The sequence below is a fragment of the Alligator sinensis genome, unplaced genomic scaffold (assembly GCF_000455745.1).
Source record: "Alligator sinensis unplaced genomic scaffold, ASM45574v1 scaffold240_1, whole genome shotgun sequence".
NCBI classification, from domain to species: domain Eukaryota; kingdom Metazoa; phylum Chordata; order Crocodylia; family Alligatoridae; genus Alligator; species Alligator sinensis.
The window spans coordinates 1,599,459-1,617,499 of record NW_005841902.1 but is presented as its reverse complement, the minus strand read 5'-3'; the positions used below and the strand labels follow the sequence as shown (position 1 = coordinate 1,617,499).

Below are 18,041 nucleotides of genomic sequence, written 5' to 3'. Positions count from 1 at the left end.
GAGTCCACATCAGCAAATAATTCACTATACTGCCATCACATAATAGGTGTATTGCAGTACATGCCAAATGAGCATCATAGCTAAAATCAAGTTTCCTGCTGGTATTTATACATAAATCTTCACTGTGCAAGGACTTCTTTCTTTTTAAACAGTGCATTTGGATACTCTTCTCAATATTGTCTATGTGTAGTTATTTAGCTAGCCATCCATCACAGTGCCGGACCTTATTAAAAAAGTCATACTATTCAACAAGCTGGTTGATAACAATTCTTTCTGTTCTGTCTCAAATGATTTTTTTAAAGGGATTAGCCGGAGGAATCAACAGCACAAAACCCCAAGTTCCCCCTGCCCCAGTATGAACAGCAACATTGGCACTAGAAAAGTCTACAGTAAAATGGTGATTGTTACAAAATAGGGACCAACAGATCCATATGCTATGACAAGTCAGTATAGCAGTCTCCCAAGTTGAAGTTGCCTCTCCTTCAGCACCAGTCCCTTTCATAGTCTTATACAGATTTTTAAAGGCAAACATAGGAAATGAGAAAGTCCATTGCCACACTTTACTACAGGGAAACAGAATGTGTCAGGTCTTTGTTTTTACTGGGTGTGTATTTACACCAGCTTAAAGTTACTGCTTAGTAAGTTATTGCAGAACAAGTGGGAACAGGCCAGAATGTACATGTGCAGGCATTAAGGTGCATTTAACGCTATGTGTGGATGAATTTGGGACTAAAATTTGTCCCAAGGCAGTCCACACACACAGCATTACTGCTTAGTAAGATATCTACGTGTTACTGTGCAGTAACTAATTGGGTGTAAATGCAATACCTGCAAGTCAGTCTAAGTCACCATATTTACTGCATGGTACAGGTGCGCATATGCCAGTACTGTGCAGTAATTCAGTTTGGCTGCACAGAAATACAAGAGCAATTCTTGTGCTACAAAGAACTCAGAAAGACTGCTCCGAACTCCTAGTTGAGATCTCTGGAGCTACCTTGTGAATTGCACTTGTTCCCCTAACCATGCTAACAGTGCATGGCACCCTCAAGAGACTCCCCAGGCACCCTAGGATGCCACTGCACCCCAGCAGAGGGCCTCTGCTTGACACCAATAGTCCTCTACCCCCTGCAACCTGCGCCTCATTCCACCTTGCACCTCGCCCCATCTCTGTGACTTCGTCTGGAGTACAGGACATCCCTCCAGCTTCACCCTGCTTAAAAAAGCGCCCCACCCTCGTGCTCTCCTCAACTGCAGGGTGCCTCACACTCCCCCATGGGGCATGGTTAAGTGCAGGCAGGCACGTGCCCCTGTGGGCCGCACCCTGCAGCTCTCCTAGAAAACCTAAAGCATCTGGGCTGGGAGGAAGGAGAGGACCTCCACAGGGTACCTCATCCAACCCCCTGCCTGAGACATGACCATTCCCCCAGGGCAGGTGGCTGCTCTCCCGCCCTGCACACGTGCTGAGAGGATGGGGGTAGAAGGGAGAGCAGGCCGAGCCCAGGCCTGCTACAACCTCACTAGCCCCGCTCCCAAGAGGAGGCTATCGCGAGAATTCCAGACCCCCCCGAAACAGGCAGGCGATCGGCCCCCGTCCTCCGCTGCGGCTCCTTTAAGGTAGAATCCCGCCGAAGCACTAGTTCTCGCGAGAGTAGGGCGACCGAACCCCGCAGCCTGCAGAGGCGGAGGCCGGAGAGTGGGATGGGAGGAGAATAGAGGAGCTCCGGCTCCGGCCCCCTCGGGAGGCAGCGGTGAGTGCTATCCCCGGCTGACGCCCAGTACTTGCACTGCGGGGAGCAGCCGTTACCGGATGGGAGAAGGCTCTACCCCGGAGGCGGCTGCGCGCGCAGCGCCCTTCACGTGCGCGTCGTGACGTTGACAGCGTGCAGAAGCGCTGGGGCGGGGCTGGGTGGCGAAGGTGGGACACTGTGCCCCTCCCCCCGCCGCGCTCTTCCAGGGCTGCAGTGGCAGAACAGGGTGGGGTTAGCGCTGCTGCGTGCCTCCTGGGGCCCTTTCCAAGGCTTTGCTGCCATCTCGCCCCCGGGTGCAGTTTTAACACATATGGTACCTTTTCCATGGAAGGGACCAATGACTCAGGCCATTGACTCCTGTAAAAGTTCTTCTACTGCTGGTAAAGGAGCGGTCCGAGCATGATCCTGGAAGGAAAGGACCATGGGTCAGGGTCACACGTGCCAGTTGCCCGGCTGCGTCTGGAGGTGGTAAAGCATGTAGTAAATTGATGTGCAGCTGGTTAGATTCACGGTGAGCTCTTCCGAATCGGTTGGGTGTAATGTGTTGCGCAGCAGTGCCAAGGTTTGCCGAGAGTTTGCCTCTCTTTGACGAAGCCTTGTGATTGTTTCCACGGTCGGCGGGTGGTTGTCTTTTCCACCCAGCATATTTTGTTTGCAGAAGGCAACATGCAAAGCTTCAAGATGTAGCGCAGAGGGAGTACAAACTGCAGCAGTACAGTTATGAACAGCACTGTTGGCATTTCTTGCCCCAGAAAAGGGTCTACAGTAAAATGGTGATCTCAGTCGCGATTGGTGCTCTGCTTCTAAAAGGGGAATGGCTGACTTCTTTTCCTTCCGTCTGTTAGCAGGTGATGCGAACTCATTGACTTCCCCTGTTACGATTCCCTCCTCATGATTTAATACATTGATGTCACAGCCATCTGTGGTTGTAGCAACATGTGTGAAGATATTGTAGGTAAGTTAATGTTTATTTGCCTTTTTTTGGAGGGTGATGGGTTTAATCCATATCTGTAGAATGCTTTAAAGATATAAAAACACAGTACCTTGTAAGTGCAAAGTACTCTAAGACCTTAGCAAAATACAAGTTGAATGTTTTATTAACTTTATTGGTAATTGAGCAGAGAAAGCTACTTAATTTTCTGACACAATGTTTTTTCTAACAGAAAATACTGATTTGTTGGAAGTTACGCATTTAGCATAAACATATTGGTTTGATGAAATTTTGAGGAAGAAATGAATACCTTTATTCCAGTAAGGTCAAAAATTCTGTTTTGACATCCTTACTAAAAAGTATTTCGCCTCTTGTTTTTGTGCTGCACTTCCATTTAAATATCTATATTTACAAAACTTAAAACATAGGAATGGGAATGAAATCTTTCTGTTGATTCAGAATGGTTTCTTTTGTAATCTTTTTTTGTATGTAATAGAATAGCTTCAAGAGTTGTGGTATAAAATGGTAGAACTCGGTGTGGATACAGTTACACCAATATAAATGTGCTTTTATTAATGTATCGTACAGAAAAGGGAATAATTCTTATATTGGTATATGTACTTTTATAGTGGTTAGCATTGTCTCAATATAGTATCCCTAACTGAAATAGGTATAAGTTGCAAAACCTGTTTGTGGATCAGGCTGTAGTGAATTATCAATAGTATCTGCAGTTTTTTTATGGTGCTACCATATTGGATTTTGTCACAAAGATTATCTTATTTCTATTACCTTTGCCTTCTGTTCCTCTTTCCTCTGATTTAATTATACTCAGTTGTTTCATATTGTGTTTGAAGCCATTTGTGGGATGAGCTGTAATCTTTCAGTATATTAATACTATGATTTGCACAGAAGGATCCTAATCTGACTAAATGTTGGATTTTTACCGCAATACAGATAATTAGCATTCATAAAGATCTCTTCAGCAATCAAAGTTTTTTGATTCACACTTGGTTGTTAGCATTCTTCTGGCCCTATACTCTCTTCATATACCTGGAAAAGTTGTTTTAGCTTGTTTTAAAATAAAGGTGCTCCACGCTCAAATCATATTTTAACTTCAAGTTTTCTGTTCTTTATTAGGCATCATATCTAATACCACTTTAATTGAATGACTGCTAGAATATTTTCTCTTTTTTCAGGAGACTTTCAGTTTTTAAAAATGTTAACAGACCACTGTGTATTGTCACTTTATGGATAATCACAGTATTTTACTTCATCAGTTTTACCTAAAACGTATATGCAAAATTGGGGACTAGAGTGCAGTTCATCCTTTTTGTTAGGTACTTGAAACATGATGTATGTAATGGTAGCAAGGACACTATTTAGTTAAAGATATGTCATTCTAATTTGTAACTATTTCCTGCCCTGAAAATGTATAGACCTTGCAGGAGCCAGGGATAACCACCAAGGAGCCATCAGGAGAATATTAACTTGTGGGTTTTCACATTGAGAGTGGTCTGGGGAGAAGCCAGAGGGTTATAGTTCTGCTCTCAGAATCCAAGTTGAAGAACAGATGGCTAGCAGAAAGTGAATTTTACTTAAGTGTTGGAGTCGGTGCAGAAAAGTGCCTAGGAAGGTATCTTCTCATTGCCGTGAAGTAGAACTCTCTTCTGTTGTTCAAGCCTCTTTGTTAGGTGCTCCTTCCCTGTGTAGAGTTCATATGCATAATTCTGTTGTTTCTCATAACTTTTCCAGGCAGTAGAGGAATGAAATTTAACATTACCCACACAGTTCTGGTGAGCAGTGATGAAACAAATCAATCTGAAGATTATGGGGACAGTTTCGCTGTATGGCGCTTAGTTTCCAAAACAGTAGTAGCAAATTTTAGAATACCTCATTGCCACCATTCAGTTTGCCAAGGTTACTTATTTTGTACCCACTGGGCTGCGTCCACACAAGTGTGGACATTTGTTTCCTTGGGGATAAGAAGCAGTGGCACACCTCAGGGTTTTGGGGTCTTCCTCAGGGTCCGGCAGCAATGATTCTATTGCTGCAGAGACTGGACAGCAGCTGAAGTGTGGCTCCAGCCAGCCAGGCTCCAGTTTTGGGCAGTGCACACTGCCCCTGCATGGATCGCTCCACTTTTTTTTTTTTCTTGGCGCAGGTTTTTTGGACCTTGGGATGTCCAGGGGTCAAAAAACCCATAGCAGCTCAGAGAACAGCTGAATGTGCAGTATGTGTCATCACAGACGTGTCTGCAGCACCACATACCATACGGTCATACTTGTCTGGACACAGTCATGAAGACTCACTTACTTCCTTTAAAAACGCTTGAATTTTATGATAGCTGATGTTTTTCAGTCTCTTCATGACAATTGTGAGTGGATTCTTCAGATCCTTCTGTTCAGTCGTCCTTGCTGAGTTGCGAATTGTATGCAGAATATATATAATGGGACTGTTACAGTTTTCGGGATCTGAATCTGGTCTGATGTAAATTCAGTAATTGATGATATGGCCGACTTGGTGGATCAGAAAGTAAGTGTGGGCAGCACCATTCCTTCTACATGTCTTTTTAAATTCATACACAAAGACGTGTTTCTGTCTAAATATGAACTGCTTCACCTCTTTTGCTTAACTTTCTTGTCATCATCCTACTTCTCAGCATATTTGCACTTATGACAGAAATCGTCTATACAGAAGTGCAAATAGATCAGTCAAAATTATTTTAAGTAGACTGACTCTCTGTTCGAGTCATCTAGTCAGATAATAACAGGCTTGAAACCTGCGAATCGTTATGCATCAGTGGATCCCTTATATCTGTGTAGGACTCGATTGATGTCTTCATGGAACAACTAGTGGTACCAAAGTGTTTGATTTTACCAAGTGTTTTTTCATTAATTCTACATTGGTGTCTGTTTCTGTTCATAATGCATTACTTTGTGCATGTACTCTATTTGATTAAGTGAGGTAGGGCTCATGCTCTGTATTGATCTAGTTATTCTATAAGGTGCAGATCTACCCTACCTTAGCCATGTTGGTGTGAAGTCAGGGAGAACTACAACTCTGTTTAGTCAGTAGGAAGCATAGTATAGCTTTTTTGCTAATCTTATTTTTGTTAACGTGCATTTTGTCAATTTTATTTAGTAAATCCAGTATTACTGTGTAAGTTTGACCAAACATTCTTTTTTCAACAAATTTATATGTTGTCTTTTCTTCACAGACAGGTGGCATGTTGGAGAGAAATGCCTTGCACCATTTCCTGAAAGTGGGAAACTTTGCGAAGCCACAATAAAGTCTATTGAAAAAGATAAGAATGGAAAATCATTTGCATTAGTATCATTTTTGGATTCTGAAGAAAAGAGAATACTAATAACGAAACTCTATAAAGTCAAAACTGATCACGGGAAAAGCTTAATATTTGATGATGATGATCTGGAAAAGCCTTATTTTCCTGACCGAAGGCTTCCGTCACCTGCAGTTGCTTTTGAGTTATCTAAAAATGGGGACTGTATCCCTTATACAATTAATAGATATCTGCGTGATTACCAAAGGGAAGGGGTCCAGTTTCTATATGGACACTACGCTCATAAAAGAGGGTGTATTCTTGGCGATGATATGGGTCTTGGAAAAACAATTCAGGTATCATTTCTCTTTTTTACTTTTTTTTTAACGAGTAGCTAAAGTACTCCTTTATGAACCAAATTACATATAAAGATTAACTATATTTTAAAGTCACCTATTTAGGAAGTTGAAGTTGTGTGTGTATCTAACTGGAATCCCAATACAAGTCCTATAGTTTCTGTATTTTGAGACTTGCTACTCATGCATTGTAACACAAGTGAAATAATTCTTGCCTCGTAAAAGTACTTGCAGCATCTTTCTGGACCATCCCAGCTACTGTATCAGTCTTATACTTCCATAAGTATTTTTGACATTCACACAATGGCTTGCATTGTTTTTCACTTATTGTCAAGAAAAGAGAAATATGTGCTGCTCTGAGAAGGACTGTATCTTTACTTCCATCTCTGGAGAGCTTCACCAGATTCATCCTATAATTAGAGCCAAACAGTTTTACTGTATTGTCGTCTCCCCATCAGAAATCCAAGTGTTTTGATTTTGGCTCCAGTCATTATAACTAAAGATGTGAGATGAAATCTTAATGCAAAAAATGGCAGCATTTTTCATCTGTTTTGTATCAGGTGGATGGGATATTCTTTATCTTGTTTGAACTAGAGAATTTTCAAGTTGGAGACATCCTCCTCTTTCGTATATCCAGTTAGATTCCTGTCTGAGCTCCTGTCATCCATAAACTCGGGAATTTAGACTGACAATTTTCCTTGCTGCCTCCAGCATTAGAAGTTTCACTATAACTTAATAAGCTTTTCTTTTTTTTTTATTATTTGGAAAAGAGAGAAACATTTGAATTTCTAAAGTATCTTTTTAGGATAACATTTATAAATGCACCAAAGATTTATGTCTTCCTGTTGGTGCTATATCATTCTCATTTTGAATGAAACTCAACTGCCTGATTTGCATTGTGCTCCAACTTACCTTCCCCAAATTTCTTGCTTTTAATGTCAGTTTGAGAACTAATCAAGTGAACTCATAAGCAGCAGGTGTAGAAATATTTTTGTATTTTAAATCACAAGTACCTGATATTTGGCAGAAATTTTAAAGCCACTCATATTTAAATAGCCATTTTACTGCATATTGCCTTTTATTTGACTTGCTTACACTATTGTTAGCATTTTATAGTGTCTTGTTTATAGCATTGTCCTGCCCTCTGCTCTCTCCCAAAGGATGAGCAGTATAGATTACATTTTTCATATACAAATTGTCAGTTTGTTTTTAATATATGAAACAAAAAGAATTGTCAGGTTTTTTTTCCTTTAGCTTGATGGACCTGTTTTGTGGCTGGTTTAAATAATCATCCAAATTAGCTTGATGGACCTGTTTTGTGGCTGGTTTTAATAATCATCCATGCAATGAAAAACAAATTGTAAACAGGTCGGTGTCATTAGTCACTGTAAAGAAAAAACTTTCATCAAACTTACTAGTAGAATTCCATCTCCTAGTAAGTTGCTAGTTTTTTTTTTGCAACTAATTTTGTTACAAATTTTGTTTGTGTGTTTTGTTTGAATATTTTTTTCTCTTCAAAATAGAGATCAGGTTTTTTAGAACCTTGATTATCCAGAAGCTTGCTCCCAAAGAGCACAATAGAGCTGGGTAATAGTGACTACCATGCTTGCAGTGGCATGTAACTGTCTGGACCTAGTTAAGTTAATTCTTTGGTCTAGATGCTATAATGTGGAGAACACATTTATTTCCCAAGTGATGGTGTGTATGTGTTTGTGTGGAACTGCCATGTGATTGTTTTAATTGCTACATCAAGTTTAATTTAATTCTTTGTTTAATTGCTACATCAAGTTTAATGGAAGAAAGATTGTTTATTTTGGATAACTGTCATATATAGGAAAAATGTGATATTCTTTGTACCCTGGTTTGAGATGCAGGAATATCAGTTCGGTGCCTATGTAAGTAAAAGAGAGGAAGGTGTCCTATTTGTGTGTAGAAAATATGCTTTACATATAAATAGGTATTGATTAAGTACTTAGTATGAATTGGGTAACTTAAAGCTCTCAACATCTCTTCATTATGCTTCTATATGTACTGAACTTCTATTCCTGTCTCAAACTATGATCTGATTTTTGGACTATGACCAGGCTTAGGGGGACAAAAAAAACCTAAGAATGTATGTAAGGGATGAAGTTTTATTCCTCTTTTAAAGATGTTTTAAATAGCAATAAACAAGAGAATGTTAAAAAATTACCATTGTAAACATTTTTTTTTTCTTAAACAAGATTTACCTCCTCTTGTTCTTTTACACTGGCCACTGTACATTCTTGTTGCAGTGTTTCTTGGCCCCAGGTGTATAATGTCCATTGTGAAATAGCACATATGAAAGAGAGCTTCTAAAAATGTTTCTCTGTCAATAAAGGAAGGATGTCATTCAAGTATTTACTCAGAATGACAGTGTGGTCTGTTGCTTCATGGACAAAATGCTATTAAGTCCTATGGCTAAGAAGATAAGCTTGCAGACTGGGATACTTATTCTGGTTGACTTAATCCTTTCATAGTTTCTCTTACAGGCTTAATGCCAATTTTGTCCCATAGTGAATAATATGGTTTATATAAATGATATTTCTTCCCTTTTTATACTACATTTAATGCAATTTATTATAACAGCTCACCACAGTGCTATAGCCAAGATGATCTTGACACTTTGTAAACTTTCCTTTGCAAAAAGTCACTAAAAATTATTTTTAAGAAAGAGTCAAACATGAAAGTTTCTTCCTAAACTAAACTTCATTTAAATTGGTTTGGCTGGCTTATTTGGAAAGTCGACATTTAGATGGAGTATTGCATCAACTGTAGTAAGAATAGCATTGTTTTGGGGTTTTTTTCACTAGTGCTACATATTTAACAGATTAAGGCCCTAGTTCTACAAACAGTTCTGCATGTTCATCTCTGCTCCTATGTAGATTTCCACTGAAGTCAACTAGGTGAAACTGGCTCAGAGGTCTGTCTGTATGGGATTCAAGATTTAAAGGGCTAAGCAGTTTTGTAATTCTGAACTGTTGTTTAAATCCCATCACTCTGTGTACCCTAGACCAGGGGTCAACAACCTGCGAATTGTTGACCGAATCTGGCTCGTGAAAGCGGGGACTTTAGCAGTAGAGGGGCTTTTCCTGTTGTGCTGTGTCACAACCCAGCCAAGTGTTTCACCCAAGCCATACTGAGGCAGGGTAGTGGGGAGGAGGGGCAGCAGTGGCCAGGTCCTGGTGCCAGTCTACCTTCAGCCTGAGCTGGGTCATTCCAGCCTGTTGTAAAACATTTTCAGAACTCTGTCCTAGACTTTTCAGCATAAAGATTACTGGGGATTGTCATCTGATAAAAATGTACATAAATTCAAATTTTGGGCAGCCATGCCCATAACCTATCCATGTTGAAGAAAGTTATGGGTAGTTTGCAGGCTCATTTCCTTATATGTATATACAGGGCATTGAAATAACACTAACAACTTAGTGTTCTGTGTGCATACATTTTTAGGGATATACTTCTTTGTCTTGCTATTTTCCATATTGAAAGGATTCTGGTGTACTTCCAAAAGAGGCCAAAACTGGTTAAAGGCCTGATGGGATGATAAAGTTTGAAGCCTTTTTTCCCCCCATTTCCTTAAAATTCTAACTTTATAAGTAGCTGTGCTATAATATTATTATGGAGTTTTCTGTGGGATGACCATACAGGTTGTAGCAGGCCAGAATGGCAAACAAAAATGGTCATTTTGCAGAGCTGATACAGCATTGTTTCTTGAGGGCCTGTCTGTCTCAGCTCTGTTTATAAGGTGTCTAAGGTGAAAAGTCCTTGTACAGGTTTCTTCTTATGCGGTTAATTCTCTGGTTGCCTCCCGCTTTAACTGAAGGAATAACTGGTTACTGTCATGTGCTAGTTTAATAGGGGTATTTTTTTTTTCCAAATACATAGAGAGTCTGGAAGCCACTAGAGGACTTATATATGTTATATATGTTGTTTTATTCCTGAGAGGTTTAAAAAATCCTATTGCTAAAATTTACCAAACATGCACAGTTTCAGCAGCCTCTACTGCCTCCGTTTATATGAATTGTCTGTAAGTGAGTTGTGTCCTTTCACCCCATGGCAGTTTCCTGTTCTTCTGATCCACCTAGTGGCTTTGCCCTTCTTTTGCTTCCTTTATCGCTGCCCTTTCTAGATATTTTTCTAATAGCTCAGGTCTCCTTGTTGGCTGCCTCTTGCCAAAACAGCAGCTGACAGCTTGAGCTCTATCCTGCTACAAACAGCTGTGAGACAGCTGCAAAGGGAAGGGCTGGAGCTGGCTGCTGTAAGCAAAAGAGGAACTGATGGGCTTCATAAGGAAGAGTACCACTAATGGGAACATAGCTGTCTCTTGCTGTTACTCAGCAGCCCGGGTGGGCTTTAAAATTTTGATTGTTCTGGCCAAACTGTCTGATAACTGTGCCTTTGGTTTTTGTTTATTCTGGATCATCCCTAAAAGAGTTTAGAGTAGCTCAGACTGTAGGCCTTTCCTTGCCATAGAATGTGTGTATTCCTATAACCAGGAAGGGTCAGAAAGTAATAAATTGCAGTTGAGTTGCCACACTTTATAGCCCCAACCCAAAGCAGAGGGCTAATTCTGAAGCTAGCAGGAAGGGTTTGGAGGTGGGCGGATAAGTAGGGGAGTATGCGCCAGGAATCTGCTAGATCTCAATTTAGACTCTTTCCTTTTCATTCTCTAGAAGAGAACTTTTGACTAAAGTTAGCTATTCTACTGTTCTCACCATCTCATTTCTGGACCCTATTTCCTCTCCTGCTTCCAAGGATGCTCATTAGAGTTTCTCTTAGCTGCTTCCACAGTTATTTTTTTACATTTTTTCAGATATCCGTTTTCTTTTTTTCTCCTCTACTAAATCCTTTTATCTTATGAACTCTCTTTTCCAGTTTGTCAAAGGTGTATCTCAAGGATGAAATCAACAAAAGCGTAGGTTTCCAAGATCCTGCCCTAAATTTTTTGTTGTAGGCGTATTCAAATTTTGTTTGCATTTTCTGCATAATGACTTCAAACTGGATTCTTTTTCAAGGTCATTTCATTTCTGGCTGCGGTACTGCACAAAAAGGGGACACGCAAGGATATGGAAAACAACATGCCAGATTTTTTACTGAGGACTGTAAAAAAAGAGCCAAAATGTGTCCCTAAAAAGGTACAGCTTATAGTTGAAATTTCATTTTTATTTTAAAAAAAACAAACTTTTATTTTTAAATAAACACTTACTTGCCATTGTGACAAATGCTTGAATGTTTAGTTTCTATGCTTGGCTACCTAGTTTATACATGAAAATACAGATGTTCATGGATTTATGATGATGCAAATTGGCCTTCAGATTTTTAAACCAAGACAATAGTATGTAGACTTAACAATCACTTGACTAAAGTGTTTAGTGTGGAAATTCACAACAGGGAGGATGAAGCTGAAGGCAGGAGTAGGCTGTAAAGCTTTTGTCAAGCAAATGGAAACCAGTGATATATGTTTATGCTTTAATATGTGGTATTTTGCATACAGGATTTCATTGGAAGTATTAAGAGAAAGGCAAACACTTTGCCTGTGCTGCTTGAGTCTTTTCTTGTAATATAGCCTTCTGCACTGAATAAGTTTGATCCCAGAGGTTTATATGGGACCCTACCTATTATTTATAATGCAAATGAGAGACAGTTTTATATTTGCAGAACCTGAATGTAACTCCATAGGACAAATAAAAGGTGTATCTTTGGCTATGGCTTTTCCTTATATGAATTTCAGATATGCTGCAAATGAAGAATGTTTTAGAGATTCACAGAAAAAGATTGCAATCATTTTTATAAGAGGCAAGTGTTGGGTGAACTAAGCCTATGATATTATGATCTATTCCTCCTATATTAAATATGCAAAATTGATGGATCAGAGTGACATCACTACAAGCTAAAACAGTTGTACAATTCAGTATGTGGAGTACTAGACAGGCAGTGACTTCAGACAAAAGTACATGTCTGCAGGTTATCCAATATGCAGTAATTTAAGGGTATGGATGTTATATGCAGGTTCATTTAAAAAATGTAACTTACTTCCAGGTCACTTTTGATCTTCCAATACAGGGCGTGTTTGACTTTTTCTAAATTTCATTGGCTGTTTTCAACTTGATTGGACTTGCGTGAGTTGCATGGAACACTTCAAACCTTTTCTTTAACAAAAAAGCCCAAAACAAACAAACAACCAACAACAACAAGTCTTGATGACTTCTTGAAATTTTGTTTAATGAGTTAGTAGAGTATAATGCACCTATACAAAGAGATTCTTACATGTGCATAATTGTCTTATACCCTGTGAGTGATCTAGGTGAGGAGTTGTTTAAAAATAAAAAAATAAATTTCCTTTTTAGGGTTATTTTATTTCACCTTTATTTTTTGATATACCAGATCTTTAAGTTACCTAAAAATCATGTTTCTGGAAACATACAATATTTATATCCAGTTTCTGAAAGCATATATTGCTTCCTGTCCTTTTGGAAAAGATCAAGTTTAGACAAGGAAGAGTTGAAGAAACTTGCTGATGAGGTCCAGTTCTTTAAAAATGATAGGGAAACGAGGGCAAATGTATTGAGGGTAAGCAAGATGTAAGTAGCTGTCTGTGACAGAGGGCAAGCTTGGGGCCAGGTCTCATGCCAGCCCACCCACTTGTCTCTATGAGGCAGTCCACCCTGTCTCACCTGCCACAACTTTGCTGTTCTCAAACTGGTGGTATATGCGGGAGGCTACCCATTACATGCCCCGATGCCCAGGGGGTGCGACTCCAAACCTCCCCTACACCGCAGCCTATGCCTCGCAGATGGCATCCATTGTGACATTATGCTCCTGGCCTAGAGCCAGGCCAAGCTTAGCCTTCTCTGTCAGGCCTCTTTCACACACATTCACACCACCCTCCTCTTACTAGGGCCTCTCACGCTCCACCCCCTCTCTCACAGGGTCTCTTTCTCGCATCAGCAACTTGTTCCGCCTTGCTTCCTCTTGGAGCGGCTTCCATAGGCTTTATCCGGATCATGTCTTGGGTGGCAGACGTACAGTCTCTTGGGCCACTCCCATAACCCTCACCTGGGTAGTGAACAGCCAAGTTCCTGCCCTGGGCCAAGCTTGCCCTGTCCCCTCCTGGGGCAGCTTTACATAAACATACACAGACACACACTGGGCCCCCGGCCCCACGTACTGGGGCCTAGTATACCTAGTGTTGTGGAGGCTAGGGGTTAAGGCACCCTGACCCACCTTTCACCAGGGTGGTAACTGGCCTGGCATTTCCTGGGGACTCCCATACCACCAGGCCACCCATCCCCGGCAGGGTGCAGTTTTAGGTCATGCCCAGAACCAGGAACCTCCAAACCATCCCCATAAGCTCCTGCCCTTATCACCAAGATGTTTCATACAGCCTTTCAGCCAGGCAATGTTTCTGCCTGGGCTGCCAGCAGCAAACTGTTTATATAGGCAGCCGGTGTTTTAAAATGGCTGCCGCAATCCCCGGTGTTTAAAATTGCCTGCCGCAATCAAGCACCTGCTGGCTGCTTGACTCAGCCCTTAAAGTGGCAGGCACTGCAAGTGCACTGCCACACTGTCCATTTTTCTTTTGGACACTATAAAAAGTAATGTGGTCTTGCTTGAAGTATAATTTTTTGCAAAACGTACTCATGTTTTTTGGAGTTTCAGTACTTTATCTGTGAGTTAGTCTTTACCATCCTTTGGTCATGTGCCATGGGTTTAATGAGAATACTTAAATTTATATAGTTTTTCATGTATAGGCCTAAATGTATTTCAGAAACGGGAGTAGTAGCAATTAGCCAGTAGATGAAGAAATTGAGATACTGAAGTCAAATCAGTTTTTCAAGGCATCTCAACCAGGAACCTAGTTCTCCTAGTTCTATGCCCATTCAAGTAGCCCATACTGATTACTGATATGCTTCTTGTAATGGGTACTAATAGAGTGCCCTTAGTTTTAGTTTAGGACATCCACATACTTAATACAAAACAATGTAGCGTTTTTAAAGGCAAGCTTAAAATACTTTAAACAAAAATCAGTTTAATGCAGAGCAACTCTGCTGTAGCAATGGTTAATATCTCTAATGCCTACAGCAAATTTTAAAAGGAAAGAAACATGTTAATCAGTAGCCACATACAGACATTCAGGTTCTTGTAGAAGAATTGCTGCTCTTCCAGGAGAAGCCACGAATGTACAGATGTTCAGGCTTTTTCTCTCAGAGCAAAAAAAGGGCTGCTCCGAGGGAAAAATAACCTTGGGACAACCAGTGTTAAATCATTCTCAGGACAGTTTTTCCTGAGAGAATGAATAGCTGTATGCATTCTCCTCTCTTCTCACAGTCCTCCAGTATCCCAGGGTGCTTTGCTCCCTCTCCACTCCGGCCATGCAGGAAACAACATGATTTCTTCACAGTCCCTGTGTTGTGCAGCAGGGAGACAGACTAACTCTGGTTGCCCTGTGCCCTCCTGCCATTTTGTTTGTGGGCAGACTGAGAGAACTTGCTGAGCATTAGGGCTGCGTGAAATTTCGCTGGTTGTTTCGTTTCGACATTGTTTCGACTCGTTTCAAGCTCGAAACAGTGAAATCGATGTGAAACGAAGGGCTTTAAAACAGCCATGAAACAAAATGAGGCTAGTCAAAATGTTTCAAAGCAGGCAGGTGGTGGGAGACAAGGGAGAACCAGGTCTTGTTCCCAGTGGCTCTGAAGCTCCATGTGGCTCAGCCGGGAGTGCAGCCCTGGCTCTCCCCGTCTCCTGCTGCTGGGCTCCAGGAAGCTGATGGCAGTGCAGGGGAAGGGAACTGAGCCCGGGCTCAGTTCCCCTCCCCAGCACTACGATTGGGCTGGGGAAGGCAACTGAGTCCGATCGCTCAGTTCCCCTCCCCAGCCCTACAATCGAGCTGGGGAAGGCAACTCAGCTCAGCTGGGCTGAGTTGCTGTTCCCAGCCTGATTGTAGAGCTGGGTAGGGAAACTGGGCAATTGGGCTCAGTTCCCTTCCCCAGCCCAATGGATCCCAGCGCTGGGGAGGGGAACTGAGCAGTTGGGCTCAGTTCCCTTCCCCAGCTCCCCAGTCCGAGGCAGGAGCACCCATCTTCCCTCCCTCATCTGGCAGGCAGATTGGGGGCCCACAACCCTAGGAGGACTGGCACAGCCCCCCCAGCCCTCCCAGGGCTGCAGGCCCCCAATCTGCCTGCTGGATGAGAGAGGCTCTTTCAAGCTTCCCCATTATAGCCTATGGGCAAACCATCTAAACAGCATGAAAACAGTGTCAGTGTTTTAACTAAATGAAATGGAACAGCGGTTTTGAATCGAAACGAAATTCAAAATAAAACGCTGTTCCATCAAAACCTCGAAACGCAAGTTGAAACGAAACAGTGCTGTTTCACACAGCCTTACTGAGCATGCTGAGAGATGTGCACATGGCTGTACAATGTTAGCATTGCAAGCTCTCTGCTCATCAAGGGATCAGCATTTCAGAGTCTGTTCAGGTGTTTTCCTGGTAGAAAATGTTACCAGAGACTAACCTGGGAGAATTATCTCTTATCATATGAACACAGCTAGTGTGTTCAAAGCTAGTTCTCCCAAGTATCGTCAATATACTAATGAGATAATTACTTCGCAAGTGTGTATATTTTTGATGTTTCTATCATTTCATAAGAATGATGGCTGTATGCTAGCATGATGTTCATAAAGATGAGTCAGAAGACCTGATTCTGTTAAAACATCTGTTAGCTTTGTGAATTTGCTTAGATTTCTTTTGTCCCAGATTTCCCCATATATAAAACAGGTTAAAAATTCTGAATGTGATTTCTGTGGAAGTGCAAAATGGCGGTTTTTTCCCCATTATGTTGTCAAATTTTTTTCTAAAATATTTGAGTTTTATAATTTCCATGTCCATGTTGAAATAGATTTCATGTTATGAGTAATTTTTTTAATAGTAAAACTTGAGTTATTGCTGTTATTGATTGGAAAAAAAATATTTCTGCTGGAATCACCTTACTTGTATGGGTTCTTTGAAAACAGTGGCTCTCAATCTTTTTAGACCCCAGGCACCTTTTGAAAAATGCCAACTCTTAGTTTTCACTTGTTGTTTGACTACAGAAAAATAGAGTAATTTCTGTGTTACAAAGAACTCAGACCGTAACAGCTCAGAATTGTTTTAACACTACCTATTCCTATATGAAACATTTGGATTTATCCTGTGAATCATGTTTGTGCACCTAATGTTGTTCAGAACCCTTGAAAGGATGGATCTCGAGGCACCTTGGGGTGCTGTGGAACTGTGCTTGGGAACTGCTGCTCAAAAAAAGGCTTATGTTTTGAGTTTTGCTGTCTACAATTCAGAAAAGAGTTCTTTTCCTAGAACTATATGCAAATAGGAAATGCTTTGTTCATGTAAAAGAACAAGATCATATTTTTGTCAATTAAATATAACTCAGTATTCTGATTTCTCTGTGACAGTTCTTGATAAAATATATTTGCCATGGGTTCTGCAGTAATATCACAACACTATTTATTTTTAGACTTTCCTGGTTGTAGCTCCACTTTCTGTGCTATATAACTGGAGGGATGAATTGGACATATGGGGTTATTTCAGGATTGGTGTTTTACATGGCAGTCAAAAAGACAATGAACTGACTCGTATTAAACAGGGGAAGTGTGAAGTTGTACTTACAACATATGAAACGCTTCGTCTCTGTTTGGATGAACTTAACAGGTAACCAATCTCTTATTTATTTTATTTTATTTTATTTTCCAAACATCGTTTGTTGAAAGGGAGGGGAGATTGTATACCCATAACTAATGAATTTGCCAGACAGCATTGCTGTAATGAATTGCTTCTGAAAAAGTAGTTATTAGAACAAGGATGTCAAACTCGTTTTGCCCTGGGCTAGATCTGGACTCAGCTCTTGCGACAGGGAAGTGTTGTTAATCCCTGCAGGTCACTTAATACTGCTTCACTCACACTTGTTTTTAATACAACCTTTGTAGACTCTCTCTATATTTCTCTCTTGCATTACTAAATTAGTGCACACTGTTAGTGGGATGAGCATTAACACAGAGACTGTCTTGCATGCAACTAGTCCTCCATTTGTGATGTCACAGGTTGCCTTGACTCATTTTCATGATCACTCAATATTTCCATAGCGATTTCTACAGTTTTTCTACAAACTTTCTCCAAGCTTATGAGGAATGGGATGTATTGTAATGTGTTCCTTAATACCTTGAAGACTTGATAAGAATTGAGGTCAGATGTGAAATTCCCGCTTTCCAGTTTTTCTGCTGTAGTTTCAGGGATTTTTTCAGTAAGACAGTTCAGCACCAGTCATGTAAATATTATAAACATTTATCATGCAAAATTGTCCTTAGCACCAGATTAATGCTTTCAGACTTTGGAAGGCTTTCTCTTTCACACAACAGATTTGGTTTTATTATTGCAAAGTTGCTTTACAAAAGGAAGCTATATTCCTACAGTGAGAGAAGCTTGAAATCTACTCGGTTTAAAAAAAAAAAAAAATTTAAATTTCTAACACTGCATCTTCCTGTCCTTTTGCAGCCCATATGGCTCTAAATCTGTATTGTTCATTCTATTGAAATGTTATTTCTCATGCCTTTTTGCGTGAAAAATTTGAATATAGTAAACCTAATTTATATGCATTGTGGTGTGAAATGTATCAATTGAAAAACAGATTATATGATTTGGTTTAAGTTATGAT

At 40.5% G+C, this 18,041-nt stretch overlaps 1 protein-coding gene across 15 annotated transcripts in view; it reads left to right on the top strand.

Moving 5' to 3' along the window:
- The window catches only part of ERCC6L2 (ERCC excision repair 6 like 2), a 104,987-nt gene that overhangs the window by 1,159 nt on the left and 85,787 nt on the right, over positions 1 to 18,041 (top strand). For 9 of the 15 annotated variants that reach the window (XM_025197677.1, XM_025197679.1, XM_025197671.1 and 6 more), the window contains exons 1-5: positions 1,571 to 1,748; positions 2,594 to 2,703; positions 5,897 to 6,315; positions 11,352 to 11,471; positions 16,848 to 17,041. In XM_025197677.1, coding sequence (XP_025053462.1) covers positions 2,685 to 2,703; positions 5,897 to 6,315; positions 11,352 to 11,471; positions 16,848 to 17,041 — 752 coding nt within the window. In that variant the 5' untranslated portion in view covers positions 1,571 to 1,748; positions 2,594 to 2,684. The other 6 variants (XM_025197673.1, XM_025197676.1, XM_025197674.1 and 3 more) reach the window with 6 other exon arrangements.